The 16,831-nt window shown below is 43.6% G+C and overlaps 1 protein-coding gene and 1 long non-coding RNA gene across 4 annotated transcripts; both read left to right on the top strand.

Annotated features, from left to right (window-relative positions):
• The first annotated feature begins 784 nt into the window (after window positions 1-784).
• LOC101932254 (uncharacterized) lies at window positions 785-11,451 on the top strand. 3 transcript variants are annotated; one of them, XM_065554004.1, is made up of 4 exons: window positions 789-1,948; window positions 3,840-3,990; window positions 6,240-6,435; window positions 9,213-11,451. In XM_065554004.1, the coding sequence occupies exons 3-4, from the start codon at window positions 6,367-6,369 to the stop codon at window positions 10,353-10,355; spliced, it is 1,212 nt and encodes a 403-aa protein (XP_065410076.1). In that variant the 5' UTR covers window positions 789-1,948; window positions 3,840-3,990; window positions 6,240-6,366; the 3' UTR covers window positions 10,356-11,451. The 3 variants fall into 3 exon arrangements, 2 of the variants coding, with proteins under 2 accessions (XP_065410076.1, XP_023959617.2); XR_010589639.1 differs by lacking the exons at window positions 6,240-6,435; window positions 9,213-11,451 and adding an exon at window positions 4,601-4,727 and having other exon boundaries at window positions 785-1,948; XM_024103849.3 differs by lacking the exons at window positions 789-1,948; window positions 3,840-3,990 and having other exon boundaries at window positions 5,485-6,435.
• Window positions 11,452-11,869: 418 nt separating this feature from the next.
• On the top strand, window positions 11,870-16,154 carry LOC135972987 (uncharacterized). The gene is made up of 3 exons (XR_010589638.1): window positions 11,870-11,956; window positions 12,312-13,384; window positions 15,410-16,154. It is a non-coding gene; the product is annotated as an uncharacterized LOC135972987 (long non-coding RNA).
• Window positions 16,155-16,831: the final 677 nt, after the last annotated feature.

Genomic DNA, 16,831 nt, shown 5'->3' with positions numbered 1-16,831 from the left:
GGCAGCTGCTGCAGTTTGTATAGTGCCTGTTACAATAGGGAGCTCGAAAATAGCAAGACTGTGTTAGACTGCCAGCCACTCCACGGAAGCAATTTCAAAAGTACTAGGGCCTATACTGGGAACCTTCTGTTCCCATTAAATTCAGTCATAGTTCAAGTGCTCATCAGCTTTCAGGATTAACCCTCTTAGTAAATACACAAAACACTAAATGATAGGGCCCAACCTAACATTTTGGGCCTAGAGCTGCCACTCATAAGTGCTAAATTTTGTTATTACCGTTATTTCTCATCACTTCGTGGGGGTGGGAGATACAACCCTTATTTTGCAATATTAGCCAAAGTATTGCTGTATAATTCTGTTACCTTTTCCAACCTGTTTAACTTTTTTTAGTCAGATGTTGATTGTGCATGTCTATAAAATGTACAGCCTTGATCTTAGTCCTAGCAGGCTTACATCTGTGACCCCAAGACTGATGGCTAGAAAGAGTCACTCTGGCAAACCAACTGCAAGGCCATTTAGTGCTCCAGATACCTTGCAAGCTAAAGCATGTCATCAGAAAGGTACATCTTTACGTAACACAGGGTTACTGCTGATTCTGACATACACCTTCTTCAACTTGTTTAACAATTTTGTAAAACATTGTATGCAAAGGATTGATATTTGATTTCACATTTCAAAAAGCATGACTTTAGCACTATTGCACCCTGTCTACACTAAACTGCCAAAAGGCATGTTTTTACATCGAGAGAGTTAGTTAACTTGATGGAAAAAATGCATTTTTCCAGAAAAAGAAAAATGGTTGCAAGAAACAATTTGTTTGGATGCGTTGAGCTTACAGGCCCTTGCATCTACACGCAGGGCTGGCTCCAGGTTTTCTGCCACCCCAAGTGGCAAGAGAAAAAAAAAAAAAGCCGCGGCAGCGCAATCGCGCCGCTCCACTCTTTGGAGGCAATTTGGCGGCAGGTCCTTCGCTCCAAGAGGGACTGAGGGACCCATCGCCGAATTGCTGCTGAAGACCAGGACGTGCCGCCCCAATAGCAGCCGGAGTGCCGCCCCTTGGTATTGGCCACCCCAAGCACCTGCTTCTTTAGCTGGTGCCTGGAGCCGGCCCTGTCTACATGTAACAGCCATCTAAGATATAAGTGATGACTGTACATGTGGGAGAAGGTCTTTAGCTCAAATATGGTTGAACCAGTACATTGTGAAAAGGAAACCACAAATGTTGCAGCTGCACTGGTTCAAGTAGTTCTCCTAACTCAGGGGTTCTCAAACTAGAGGTAAGGACCCCTCAGGGGGTCGTGGGTTATTACATGGGGGGGTTGCGAGCTGTCAGCCTCCACCCCAAACCCCGCTTTGCATCCAGCATTTATAATTGTTTTAAATATATTTAAAAGTGTTTTTACTTTATAAGGGGGGTCACACTCTGAGGCTTGCTATTTGAAAGGGGTCACCAGTACAAAAGTTTGAGAACCACTGTCCTAATCCAACAATTCAGTTCCCTGTGTTAGGAAAAGAGCAAAAAGCCCTTGCTCCTGGAGACAGTACTGAGCATTATAAGATATGTGCTGCGGAATCTCAGAATGTGCTGGTACAACCACAGATGAAAGGAGTGCTGTATGTGAATGAGTCAGAACGGTTCTGTTTAAAAAATAGTGTTTCAGGGTAAATCTGCTACATCATTGCAAGGGAGCAAAACATTACATGCAATCACTGTCCCTTCAGCAGTTTCCTTGCTTGATGTGGCTGCTTATTTTAATGATTAATTCACCTTTAATGTAATCTATTAATTTAAAATACTGCACTATAATAATCTCTTCAAATTATTCCTAAATTCATAGAGAATCTGCACACGTTAAAAGAAGATTTTATTTCATTAAAACTAAACCAAAAAGTAAAACCTGCTAGTCTTAGACCAAAAGTTCACAGAAGACCAAAGTGGAACACAGAGGTAAATTCCACTCTCATCTTAATCCCAAAATACTAACTAATACTCTCCATTGCTGTCTTAACTCTAGCCAGATTTACACATGCTTTAAAAACGATACTAATTTCTTCTTGGGATGGTTTACATCATCTTTTGGGGTATGGAAGAAGGAGGTGTCTGTTTGAGGGAAAATTCCTCTTCTGGTTGTAATCTAGATATCCATGAAAATCACTCACCATAGTGAGGGGCAAATTAGAGATGCTAGTTAGTTAGTTCTTTTTTTTCTGCAAGAAATCAGATCACAATTTTTTTCTAGTGAAACATAATTTTTTCAATTTTTTTCATGGCTGTGTCCCCTTTTGCAAAAATTAAAACATTTTATTTTGTATAATTTAACATAACAAACTTGAGGGTATTTAGAATAAATGCTAAAACAAGATTGCTACAAGGTGAGGCAATCTTGCAGAAAGTTCTGAACTTGATGTACATACAATATAAACGTCAACTGTAAACTCAGGGAAGTGATCAGTGCTGAAAAATGTTTTGCTGGAATGGAGCCTGAAAAAATGAGTGAACATGTGACTATGGGGCGACTTGGTAGAGGCATTCCTGGAATAGATGCTTCTCTTGCATGAACGCCACATTAATATAACACAAGCTGCACACAGTAAAGGTAAATATCTTAAGGTGGACCAGACAGCCAAAAAATATGCCAATGGAACAAACTAAAAGTGAAAAAATCAGCCTTCTGCCTACTGAGCACTAAAACAAAATATTTCTTGTAATAAACAATTAGCTTTTATTATTAATCATATTTATTACGGCAGTGCTGAAGGGCCAACCAAGAATAGGGCTGTCTTGTGCTTGATGCTTAGTAGAAGGTCCTTCCCGAGGGGCTTAGAATCTAAATAGACAAGACGGACAGAGTGGGGGAAAGGGGCAAAACACAGAAGCAGGATATGAACAATGCGATGGCAATAATTGTCATATTAATTTCAGAGTTTTGGGGGGGTTGGGTTTAGTTAGGAGGGGATGAGCTAAATGGAAAGAAAAGGCAAGGGAAGGGGGTGAGGGACAGGGCAGGGGAGAAGAAGGTAAAAGGGGCAGGCGTGGAGCTTTGTTTTTGTTGTTCAACATAATTATAACCCTTTGTGGCTAAATACATTCTGATTGGCATAGCTAGATTTTTTTCCCTCCCCTCTGAGCTATAACAACTAGTGCCTGCTTTCAGAACGCTGATACACCCAAGGATTTTCCTTCAGGGTAAAGGCCAGATTCCAATTTCAGATGTGCATCAGCATGTAGTTAAAGAATACGTAACATTTTGCCAATAGCTACAACATAGTGATATCTAAGCTGCCACACCTTATCCCTATACTTAAAAGAGGAAATATCAGTTGTAATCCTATGGGTATCTACTGACAAATACTGACTTTTTAACAGCTATTTTTATACTAGGCACACAAGCAATATTGTGGATTTTTTTTTCTTTTTCATTTAGGTAGGCAGTGTTTGCTCACATATCTGAGCCTAACATCTGTCTCTAAATATGAAATCTACAAAATCTGTATAAGCGATCCACATTTGTGGATACTTACTTTAATTGGGCAGTCAGATTCCGTCATGAGCTTAGTATATATGGTTATGCAATGATCTGGTATAACAGTTCCTGTTTCTTATTTATAATTCAAGTGACTGGGCTCTTTCATTTTACACAAATGCTACACTTTCTAATCTTTTTGTTTTATTCCGTCTATGATTTTTTTGCTTTAAATGCATGATCGTTTAAAGTTTCTAACATACTATTTGCCATGAAGATAATTTAAAAGTTTTCATGTTAGGGTTATATTTTTAATGGTGGCTCATTACAAATATGATATGATGTTAACATGTACACATACTTCCTCATATCCAGGTTGAAAATGTTTTGAAGTTGGATGTCCTCTGTCAGCAAGATAGCCAAGCCCATTTACCATCTACTCTTGACCATATGGACACTTCTCATTGGTGCCCTCCTAAAAGTGCCAATAGTCAGAATGACGAGTCATTTCTAACAGCTTTAATTGGTAAGAATCAGTGAAATCCTTATGTATCTACTGTTGAGGAAAATACCTGGAGATTTACCAGTAGCATTGCATTGCCTTAGATTCAAATTAGAAGAAAAGTTTTACTTGGAGAAATTAGCAGCGACAATTGGGTAAAAGGACACATCCTGCTTAAATGAGCTATTAAATGTGCATAATTCTAACTTGTTCAACTTACATTTTTCTTTAATTATTTATTTTATTTTTATGACATCAGTTTAAGAAAAAAACAAAAACGTGAGTAACTGTAGGAATGTGCAATGTTCCCTAAGATGGGAAATTCTATGTGACCTGCCACACTTCTGCTACCGTCTTGAATTCCTTGTTCTGAAGAAGAAATCCTTATGGCTGAATGTATTATTGCTGCAGCACCATGCTGTCAAAGATGAAGACAACATAAGACACCCTCTCTGCAAAGCTGTAGGCCAGGATCGGTCAGTTTAGACCACTGATGGGATTTGCTGAAGCTCTCCCATGTGCTTTATAATACCTAACGCTTATACTATTTTCCAACAGCAGCCTATGAGAAGTAACTTTTATCTCCCTTATTTGCACATATACATATCACATACAAAACTCACTGTCTTTTCAGGGGACAAGATAGCGCAATACAGTATTTATGGGGAAGCTGGCAAATTCGTTGCTCAACAGCTAGAGAGAGACAATAAAATCAGAGTCTGTGTAAATGGCCATTTGCCATTAGATGGTCTGAAAGAAAGGTAATTACTGACAGACTGTAAATATTACTGCAAATCTAAGTTGAATTACTTTCTGAATGACCTACTGTGTGACATCCCAATAGTCAATGACTGGCCTTACTACCTGGTTAGATCTCACAGGACAAGTAAAGTCAGGCCTGGGCAGTAGTTGGAGTGGAGAACTTCAAAGAGTGCCTAGGATGATGAAGCAGGAAGTGGTACTAGCAATTCAGTGGGTAGCTCTCAATACTGAACCAATGCCCCTGGATGATGCTAAGGAGCCCTGTGCTGCTTAAAGTGCCATTTTTATTGTAAAGCTTAAAAGACAAGTCATGCTGGTCATCAAAGATCCCCTTGGCACTTTTGCAAGGACAAAGACATTAACCTAGGAGTCCTGGTCAAATTCTAACTCAAGTAATTGCCGTCTGCCTACTTACGTTGCCCCTGCAGTTTCACGTGGTTATGGTATTCTTCACCTCTCCTAAGCTGTTGCCTAGTGTTGCTATGCACTGTTGAGCCATTGTTATACCCCATTCAGACCCGACTGCATGTAAGTGTTGAGCTGATTTTGCTCTGTGTACCAGAGAGGTGGGCAGCCTTTGCTGATTAAAGGGGAAGGCAGAGAAGGAATTAGATCACCTCAGCTGCCCATGTTTAAAGTGAGTTGTCTGACAGACCATTCTCAATGTATCTGAGATGGAGGTTGTTAGCATGAGGGCTCTGCATCTCATGGCTTGAATCAGCATGGGGACAAATGGTCATGCCAGACCCTGCCTGTTGCGTGACATACAACGTCCCTGAGCCATGGAAGGGGTCGATGGACCCCATTAAGCTGTGCCCCCAGAAGAACTCAGTGGCAGCCCATGATAGGAAAATTGTGCAACACGGGTCGCCAATACGAGCAGGTTGAATCAGGAAAGGACATACGTGTATAAGATAGTTCTGTGTTAACAAACCTGTACTCACAAAGGGCTAGATTTTCAAAAGAGCTCAGCACCTACATTCAGTATCACAATGGGCGCTGCTGGGCACTGAGCTCTTTTGAAACTCTGCCAGTGCGCTTCCACAAAGCCTATTTCTTTCTCCTTTTTGCAGCCTGATATTTGGCAATTCTCATGATGAGCAAAACCTTCAGAAAAAGCTGTCTGCACTGGAGCTGGAGGTATAATTTTCAGCTCAGGTGGATGTAGGTGCGCCAGCTTAGATCAACGCAGTGCACTAAAAACAGTAGTGTAACCACAGAGGTGCAGATGGGTGGACAGGCTAAGTACCAAGGGTCTGGGACAGGATTATACTCAGGGCAGCTAGCCCATCCACTGTGGCTACACTGCTATTTTTAGCATGCTAGTTCAATCAAAACTAGTATGCGCACGTCCACCCGAGGTGGGAATTACACTTCCAGCATGAAGTGTTGTCATATCCTAAGCTGAATGCCCATACCTGCTTTTAAAACATTGTTGTCTGAACATGTTTCAAGTAACAAGCAGCTATCTGCATCATCACTTGTTTAACTATGGCCTTCTTTATTTTAAGAAATGAAGCTCCTCTGAAAGAAGGTGTTTTTAATCTTGAAGAAACAGAAAGGAAGAATAATTTTCACCTGTCTAAATCTGCTTCAGAAGAAAAGAAAAACCTCATCTCCTTGACTATTGAGGAGGAAATGGAAAAACCAAATGCCAAAATAATCAATGTGGGCTCTCCAAAAGCAAAATCTCCCAGGCCGGTGATGGTAATGTCCTGTTTACCGACCCTGTTGTGTTTGGTAAAGTTTACAACGGGTCTCGTATGCTACTGCATGCTGCTATTAAAAGAATATTCTATTCTGAAATAAGACCAGACTTCTGAACACTTGAGATTCCTACAATAATAGCTTGCTATTTCATTATCCGTATTTGGAATAGTATGCATACAGAGTAACTTTTAGCAGGAGTGGAATCCTGCCCCCAGTGAAGTCAATGGGGATTTTGCCAGGATTCCGCCCTAGATCAGTGGTTCTCAACCAGGGATACATGTGCCCCCGGGGATATGCAGAGGTCTTCCAGAGGGTACATCAACTCACCTAGATATTTGCCTAGTTTTACAGCAGGTTACGTAAAAAGCACTAGTGAAGTCAGTACAAACTAAAATGTCATACAACAACTTGTTTATAATGTTCTATATACTATTCGCTGAAATGTAAGTACAATATTTACATTCCAGTTTATTTATTTTATAATTATATGGTAAAAATGAGAAAGTAAGCCATTTTCAGTAATAGTGTGCTGAGACACTTGTATTTCTGTTTGATTTTGTAAGCAAGTAGTTTTTAAGTAGGGTGACCAGACGTCCCGATTTTATCGGGACCGTCCCGATATTTCCTTGTTTGTCCCGCGTCCCGACCGACGTGTGGTCGGGACAACCGGACAAACAAGGAAATGCCCCGAGCCTCGAGCCCGGAAGTGCTCGCGCCCCCCCCCTGCCCCGACTCCGCCCCCTCCTCCCCCGATTGGCTCCCTCCCCGAATCCCCGCCTCTTCCCCGGGCTCACCATTCCCCCTCCCTCCGCAAGCGCTGGAGGGAGGCCCGGGAGACGCAGGGGCAGCGCGGGGCCGGGGTGAGTAACAGTCCGGCCTGGCCCAGTGCAGGCAGGACTCAGTTGGGTGGTTGGGAGAGGAGGGGGGCGACCCGCGGGGCCAGGCGACGGGGGAGGAAGCGGCCATGGCGCTCGGCGGCTCTGGCGCCCCCGAACCCCCCGAGCCGGGGCCTGCAGCAGTGCGTACGCTGGGCCCAGCCCCTGGCTAGGCACGTCTGGGCTGCCCAGCTGGTGCTATCCCGCGGCGGCCCCGGGGCGGAGGCATCGGCAGCCCAGCCCCGTTCGTTCCCCTGCGGGACGGGGGGGCTGGGGCCTGCTGCCCCCACTCCGGGGCCGCCGCGCGATAGCACCAGCTGGGCAGCAGCCCAGACGCGCCTGGCCAGGGGCTGGGCCCAGCGTACGCGCTGCTGGGTCCCCGCAGCAGGCCCCGGCTCGCGGGGTTCGGGGGCGCCAGAGCCGCAGCCGCCGAGCGCCATGGCTGCTTCCTCCCCCGCGGCAGTGGGAGCTGCAGCAGCGGCTGCTCCCGAGTCCCACTGGCCGGGGGTGAGAACAGCCACCGCCTGGCCCCGCGGGCCGCCCCCCTCCTCGCCCTACCACCCAACTGAGTCCTGCCTGCAAGGGACCAGGCCGGACTCTTACTCACCCCGGCCCCGCGCTTCCCTTGCGTCTCCCGGGCCTCCCTCCAGCGCTTGCGGAGGAAGGGTTTTTTTTTTTTTTTTTTGGCCCCGCCCCCCGCCACGCCCCCCCCACGTCACCCCCCCCTCCCCCCCCCCCCCGCGTCCCGATATTTGTCTTTGGTGATCTGGTCACCCTATTTTTAAGTGAGGTGAAACTTGGGGTACAGAAGACAAATCAGACTCCAGAAAGGGGTACAATAGTCTGGAAAGGTTGAGAGTCACTGCCCTACATCATATGTCTAACACCTTAGCTTCTGGCCAGTGTCCTAGGCTCTCAGTTGAAGGCTGTCTGGAGAGAAGGGACTGAGTGCAATTTTTAGCCCCTGAAGAATAGGGTAAATTAGGACTCTTGGAGCCAACCTGATCCCATTTCCAGCACACTTGACATGATCTGCTGCCAGTCCCTGCTCAGTTTGCAAACCAGCAGGGTGAGGGAAGAGACCTCTATTGGGATCTGGCGACAGGGAGGAACTGGCTTAGAGCTAGCAACAGAGCGAGAAAGTAGTGCAGGCTGCAGATGGTTGGGGGGGGGGGGTAGCAGCACATTCTGGCACCCAACAATGGGTGAGAGGCCTTTTTGATAAAGGAAAGGGAGTAGGGCACCTGCTTAGCATGCAGATGGGAAAGGAGATGAGGAATTGGTGATGAATACCGATGTGGTACTAGTCCCTCAGTAAAGAGGAGTAAGGACAAATACACACATTCACAATGCTTTAAGGCTTAAGATTTCATGATTAATTTTAAGGCCTAGTAAAATGCAATTTGTGCTTTATGTTGGCAATTGAACCCTGTGGTCTGACCAGACTTCTTTAGGATTGACGTTTGAGCTTGCATCAAACATGTCCTGAATGAACTCTAGCCATGGAGCCTGAATTCACTTGCTGTGGTATTTTCTGTTTCTGGAGTTATTGGCTATTTTTTTCAGACCTATGTAAAGATTTCAAAAAACTCTGGAGGTCTTTCCTTCCACTGGGACCTCTATGTATCTCTTTTTTGTTTTTTCTACAGTTTTCTGTATTGTACATGGATACTCACGCTCTACTTTGGCTAGAAACAAGTGTCAAAAATGTACGATAAATACAGTTTATGTGGATATCAGCACCATGTGACTGTTAGTGTGATATCTTGCTATATTATCTGATCTGATCCTATATATTTCTGCATCTTCAATATATTCTTGGCCTTCTTTATGCAAATATCTCAGAAACTATATCAGTAAGAAAGGAGCAAACTAAAGTTCCATTGTTTTTTCCTACAGAAAGTGAGTGAAACATACCCCATCATTTATGCTGAAGAAGAATATATGCAAAACTTTATTTTGAAGAGGTGGCTGCATTTACATGGAGATAAAGTGTCTTATGACTCAGAAAAGGAAAATGGTGAGGTACAAACACATCCAAATTCAGTTTTACAAAACAACTGTGATTATGCCCTTGCCTTAGTTGGAAAGGAAGAAAAGAATACTTTTAATGTAGCTGTGAAGGGGAATAAAAAGCTAAAAAGAACATTATCCGGGAAACGGAAAATCAATATTCATATTTTATCTTCAGATGGAAAAAGTAGGAGCTTAAAAGATTCACAGAAGGAAAAAACTTTTGTGCAGAAAATAGTTGGTAGCTTTCATGATGTTGAAGTACCAATCAGTAAGCTTACATCAAAAGACAGGAATGTTTCAGCAACAAGGGCTGAATGTAACCCTGATGGCCTTGTTATACTTGGAGTAAACCCAAAAGCTGCAGCACACCAATCTGCTAAAGCAAATGCAGCAACCGTCACTAAATCTCACGGCTCTTACAGCAAGCCACTAACCGTGGTCTCCCAGCTTCATAAAAAAGGCAGGTTGGCTCATTCGTCACAGCTGGATTATATATCCATAACAAAACCTATTAAAATACCTGACTGTCCGAATGTCAATTCACAGTCATTTCACAAAATCTCAATGAAACGTGATCATTTGGAAAACAAAAGGATTATTCTGTCTGGGGCTTGTTTTAAGGAAAAACCTCCACTTAGTCAGAACAATGAAGTATCCAAACCTGCCAGGTGTTCTCAACCAGATTCTTGCAAGGAAGAAACATCAGCTGAGATAAAGCTAAATAATAAGGAACATTGCATAGATAGTAGGAAAGGCCAAGAATGGGATAATACTGTAGAATTCTGGAGCACTCGCAGATCTTCAGCATCACTGAAAAATTCACATGCAGTGCCAGACAACAGCCCTGAGCCCCAGAAAAAAACAATGCTACCTGAACGTCCAGCATCATTACCTGTTAACTTCAATCATCCAATTATTAGTATACCAACCGCACAATGTGATGCCTCGGAATTCAGGATAAAAAAAGTTGATGCTGAATTTACAGACGACACTGATACTCCAAAGGACACCAGTCGTTACAATTAACTGATGGTATGTCTAACAATGGGCTACCAAAGATATATGGGATCGTTCCATTTCTGAAATGAATGCATCTGCCAATCTAGATGTTATGGTAATTTTTTCTCAGAACAGCTATTATTCTGTACATGAACTTATGTAAGCCATGAGATGTTTGCCATTAAATGAATTATGATATAGCAATTATAAGGGGATGTGTGTCTCTTAAAAATTACGATAATTGATAGGCCTTTATTCAATGGTTTTACTAGGCACATATAAGAAGCATTAAACTCCTATTTCAAGCACAGAAGTTACTTCTTTTAAATCCTGAATGACTTTGTGTGTGAACATTTTAATGCATTAAGATATTATCTTTACTTTTAAATAGAGAGAGAAAAGGTATTTAGAGTATTATCCACCTTTCTTCCTTAATTTATTGCATAGATTTAAAAAATCTTACAACATCCAGTACTGTGAATTTCACATTGCTTATCATCTATGTTGTATATTTCAAGATTCTAGCCCAAGTCCTCCCTTGCAATGTTAACAAAATTGTATTTAGTGGAATTAGGCTTTTAATATTTAGCAATATTGGATTAGGCTGGAGTTCTCCATAAAATACATTGTAGACAACATGCGTAGACTAATGACTACTTTGATTCACTTATTCTCAGCTAATATTAAATCACAGGCACTTAAAAAAAAGAAGAAGAAAAGGCTTTCAGCGGGATAGATTGTCTCCATATGGGAAGTGTTTGGAACTGAAATGAATGCAGGAGATTTTCATCATGCTACTTAGAAGATATCTTACCAGACGAAACTAAATTTACACATTGTACTCAGACCTGATAGTTTGAACTTCTGAATAGACATGCAATTTCACTCCTATAACTCTTTCAGTAAGCAACATGTAAGAACCCCACACTTCCAATCATTACGTGCCTAAATGGTGATGCAAGTCCATGGGCCCTTGGCTTTATCTCCTTACATTGCTAGAGTACATGCAACATACCTGAGCACCTCATTTGGTTTCTGAACTGAGCTGATGTGTTTGTACATGTAAACACTGTATTTGTAATGCTTTGCCTATAAATGAAATTACTGAGGAACAGATTTGATGTTGGGGTCATTTTGTCTTTTTTTTTTTTAATTTCCTTAATTAAGTTCACACAGCTCCACCCACATGCTTGTTGCCGAGCTATGCAACCTTTCTTGTAAAGTGTCAAAGTAGCAAAGTTCATGTTCTCTTTGACCTAGCTGCATCAAAGAGAGCCAACTATTTAGACTCCAAAATATATCTTTGTCTGCCCAACATCCCTGTTGCCTTTGTATGTATTTTTTAAAACTATGGATTTATTTTTGTAAATGTGGCTGGATCACCATTGAATGCCCAAACGGAGACACCCCTCCACTCATGCTGGTAGCTGAAGGCTCTTTTAGATTTAAAATTGTTCAATATATTCTAAATCCAACACCATGCAAATCCTTCCTCTTGCCCTGTACAATCCTTCCATCCACCAGCATGTTATATTTCATCCCCAGCTCTCACTACAACCCCAGCACCTCTGCAGGCTTCTGGTGGCTGGTGAGAGGAAGGCAGCTGGAAGACTGGAGTTAACCATCTGGTGAGTATCTCTGGGGCACTTCTGTCTTATTGTTATTGATTAACTTTGGGGAGTGAAAGAGGAGCATTTCCGGTGCTGGGAACTTGCTATTGAATTTGATAGGACTGGGCTCGTTGCTGTGTTTTGAAATTTAGACTTGGTTGCCTTGCAGTTAGATGAGTTATCACCTGCTTCTAGCAGGCCTCTTTGAAGTGAGAGAAGAGCAGTTTTGATTGGATAGGCCAGTGATTAGAGGCAGATTCCAACTGTTTGTAGGGCTGGGGTTGGTAAGGCAAAGGCAGCTGGGATACTAAAGGAATTAGCCAGCTGAGGAAGGCAGGGATATAAATTGTGTGTTGTTTTCCTTAATTTGCAGGTACTCTACAATGGGACGAAAATGGTGTGTTGCCAACATCACTGCCAGCTCTTCCTCTGCCTGCACCTGTGGGGTCCTCTACCAGAGAGGCATCCTGACCCTGGAGGCTTCCATCCAGACCCTGGTCTCGACTTGCTAGGAATGTGGCCTGCATGTCCCTGCTGATTAAAGCCAGGCAGGGGGAACCACTCGGTGTGACAGGTGTCTGTTGGTGGAATCCCTCAGGGAGCAGGTAAGAGCTGCAGGAGGAGATGGCTCACCGGCATTTAATCTAGGAGCACAAGGACTTCATTGACAGGACAGGCTGCACATGGAAACATTTGGGATGGAGGATGCTAGCTGAATACAGATGACTACAGTGGCACCAGCGTAGGAAGGAGAATGGCTGCTTGCTGGGGAGGAGACTAGCTGCTGGCCATCTCGGGCAATAGATAGTGCTCCACTCTCCACCCAGATCCCCCCATGCATTGAGATGAAGAACTTTTATGTTGTACTGGCAACAGGAGATGAGGAACAGACCCCAGTGGCTGAGGAGGAGGAGTCATTCGCCCCAAAAGCTGGGAGGCTCATGGCCATTGCACCCAACAGGAGGAGATCTAGGATGCTGATGGTCAGGGACTCCCTTCTGAGGGGGATGGAGGAATCCATCTGCTGACCTGACATAGTGTCCTGGGAGGTGTGCTGCCTGCCTGGAGCCTGCATCTGAAATGTTACACAAAGTTTATCAAGGTTCATCCATCCCTCTGACCACTCCCCCATGCTGCTCATCCAGGTATGACCCTGAGCAGATCAGCAGTGACTCCAGGGTCAGGAGTGGAGGTTCTGATCTTAGCCATCCTCCCAGTTTAGGATGTGCATGGCCCTGCCTGGTCCTTTACCCTCGAGATGAACGCATGGCTGCACAGATGATATCAATGTGTGGGCTTTGGCTTCCTTGACCACAGGCTGCTGTTCCAGGAAGAAGGTCTGTTGGGAGAGATGGGGTCCACCTGACTACAGAAGAAAAGAGCATCTTTGTGCACCAGCTTGCCAACCTAGTGAGCAGGGCTTTAAACTAGGTTCAAAGGGGGCAGGTGAGTATAAAAAGAAGTGACCTTAACAGAGAGCTAGATATTGAGGGGGATGTGGAAAATTACAATGGGGTCATAGGAGCAAAAAGAGGGAAATCAGTGGGGGAATCTGTTTAACATCTTCGATGTTTATACACAAATGCAAGGAATATGGGGAATAAACAGGAAGAACTGGAAGCATTAGCCCATCAGTCTTCTTGATGTCATTAGTTATTAGCTCTCTTTCCCTGCTAGGTAGCGGAACTACACTTTCCATTGTCTTTCTGGTGCTCCTAATGTATTTAAAGAACCTCTTATTATTATTTTTTATGTCCCTTGCTAGGTGTAACTCATTTAGTGCATTAGCCTGTTTGGTTTTGCCCCTACATTTTTGTGTTGTTCTGTACTCCTCATTAGCAAGTTGTCCATGTTTCTACTTTTTATAGGATTCCTTTTTGATTTCCAGGTCATTAAAGAGCTCCTGATGGAGCCATATTGGCCTCTTACTATCCTCCCTATTTATCCTTCACTTCGGAATAGTTTGCAGTTGTGCCTTTAATATTGTCTCCTTGAGAAACTGCCAGCTGTCCTGCACACCTTTTTCCCCCATGAGATTGTCTTCTATTTTGCTTCAGTCTTCATTAAAAAGGTGAACGATGACCAGATGCTTAACACAATTGATACTAACAATTAGGGGGAAAGAATGCAAGGCAAAATAGAGAAAGAAGAGGTGAAAGAATATTTAGATAAATGTGATGTATTCAAGAAAGCAGGGCCTGATTAACTTCAAACTATGATGCTCTGAAGCAATCTCAGAACCATTAGTGATTATATTCGAGAACTCACAGAGGACGGGTGAGGTCCCAGAGGACTGCAGAAGGGCAAATATAGTACTTTTCATTAAAAAGAGGAATAAAGAGGACCATTGGAATTATAGACCAGTCAGACTAACTTTGATACATAGAAAGATACTGGAACAAATTATTAAACAATCAATTTATAAATACCTACAGGATATAGCATTATAAGAAATAGCCAGAAAAGATTTGTCAAGAACAAATCATGCCAAACCAACCCAATTTCCTTCTTTGTCAGGGTTACTGGCCTAGTGGATAGGGAGAAGTAGATGTGATATATCTCAATTTGAATAAGGCTCTTGACACAGTCCATCATGACATTCTTATAAGTAGGGAAATACGGACTAGATGAATTTACTATAAGGTTAGTGCACAACTGCTGAAAGACACTACTCAAAGGCCTGGTCCACACTAACCCCCCACTTCGGACTAAGGTACGCAAATTCAGCTACGTTAATAACGTAGCTGAATTCGAAGTACCTTAGTCCGAACTTACCGCGGGTCCAGACGCGGTAGGCAGGCTCCGCCGTCGATGCTGCGTACTCCTCTCGCCGAGCTGGAGTACCGGCGTCGATGGCGAGCACTTCCAGTATTGATCCGGGATCGATTTATCGTGTCTAGACAAGACGCAATAAATCGATCCCAGAAGATCAATTGCCTGCCGCCAAACCAGGAAGTAAGTGTAGACCTACCCAAAGAGTACTTATCAGTTGTTTGCTGTCAAACTGGAGGGCTCATCTAGTGGAGTCCCACAGGCATCAGTCCTGGGTCTGGTACTATTCAAAATGATTAATGACTTGGATAGTAGTGGAGGAGAGAATATGGCTATAAAATTTGCAGATGACACCAAGCTGGGAGGGGTTGCATGCATTGTGTTGGACATGATTAGAATTTAAAATGATCTTGACAAATTGGAGAATTGGTCTGCATTCAACAAGATGAAATTCAGTAAACATAAGTGTGATGTTTCACTCCATATTTGTTATGAAAATATGCTTATAATATGAATGACATAACTGAGATATACTTTATGCAAGATGGCTCATGTAAGAAGATATCATTGGAAAGGTTATGATTTACTGAATGTGGTTATCCAATTTGTATGCATGTATCATTTCTGTATCTGAAGTTAGGAATATTAATTATGTATCTGTATTTCAAATATGTTACTTTGGGTGTCACCCCCAACCAGCCTTTCAAGTACAACAATGGAAAAGCCAGACAGGGCTAATGGGCCATTAGCAGAGACAGTGGACTGTAAAAGAGCTTCGTCTTCCTGTGGATGCTCCAGACAGCCTACGAGTAATGGCTGCCACAGCTCTGCAGAGACATGGGTCTGAGTCACCTGGGAATGGACCCACCCCTTGGAATGCCAGCGTTCTTCCACTGGGAGATAAAGGGTTCCCACCATACACAAGAGCTATATAAGGCAGGGCAGTGACATCATCGAGGTTCTCCTCTGCCTTCCCACCAAAAAGACAGTGAAAAACACCTAGAAGCAAGAACTGGACTGAGGGGAGAAGGGTTGAAGCCAGGCTGGGAGGGCGTCCAGTCTGTGAGTGGAAATACCTGAAATCTCCAGGTGCGGGCCAGTGCAGTTGCCTTTCAAGACTTTCTGTAATCTACCTGTGACAATATCTAGGGTGAGAAATTACATTTTGGGGGATAGCTCAGTGGTTTGAGCATTGGCCTGCTAAACCCAGGGTTGTTCAATCCTTGAGGGGGCCATTTAGGGAACTAGGGTAAAAATCTGTCTGGGAATTGGTCCTGCTTTGAGCAGGGGGTTGGACTAGATGATCTCCTGAGGTCCCTTCCAACCCTGATATTCTATGATTATTTTATTTTATTTGCTCCATCTGCTTTGTTCTGTCAGTTATCTCTTATATTCACTTAAATTAACCTTTTGTAGTTAATAAACTGATTTCTTGTTTATAATATAACCTAGTTTGTGCAATTCACAATGTGGGGGGGAGATAAGAGGTTGTGCATACCTTCCTACACACTGAGGGAGGAGGCAGATTTCATAATACATCTGAGCCTTCCCAGAACGTACGTACATACGTGTCAAGTATCAGGGGGTAGCCGTGTTAGTCTGTATCTACAAAAACAACAAGGAGTCTGGTGGCACCTTAAAGACTAAGGCCCAAATAAATCTGTTAGTCTTTAAGGTGCCACCAGACTCCTTGTTGTTTTTGTACATACGTGTGTGTGTGTGTGTGTGTGTGTGTGTGCGTGTGCGTGCGCCCCCTCTGGAGGAGGCTTAATAGAATTGCTTGGCTCAGCAAGACAGGTAAAAAGGGTACCCAGGCTGGCATAAGAGACAGGCTCAGGCCTAGTCTTCACTTACCGGCTGGTCCGGCGGCACGCCATCGATGTTCTGGGATCGATTTATCGCGTCTGGTTAAGACGCGATAAATCGATCCCAGATCGATCCCGGAAAGTGCTCACAGTCGGCGCCGGTACTCCAGCTCGCCGAGAGGAGTACGCGGCGTCGACGGGGGGAGACTTCCGGCCGCGTCTGGACCGCGGTAAGTTCGGACTAAGGTACTTCGAATTCAGCTACGTTATTAACATAGCTGAATTTGCGTACCTTAGTCCGAAGTCCGGACTAAGT

The sequence above is a fragment of the Chrysemys picta genome, chromosome 8 (assembly GCF_011386835.1).
Source record: "Chrysemys picta bellii isolate R12L10 chromosome 8, ASM1138683v2, whole genome shotgun sequence".
Classification (NCBI taxonomy): Eukaryota; Metazoa; Chordata; order Testudines; family Emydidae; genus Chrysemys; species Chrysemys picta.
This window is presented reverse-complemented; position numbering and strand designations above follow the sequence as displayed.

Excerpts from the sequence above, each read along its gene's own strand:
- LOC101932254 (XM_024103849.3), top strand. The coding sequence starts at position 6,220 with ATGGCCTTCTTTATTTTAAGAAATGAAGCTCCTCTGAAAGAAGGTGTT. Across the intron at positions 6,436-9,212 it reads AATCTCCCAGGCCGGTGATG|AAAGTGAGTGAAACATACCC; the intron begins GTAATGTCCTGT and ends TTTTTCCTACAG.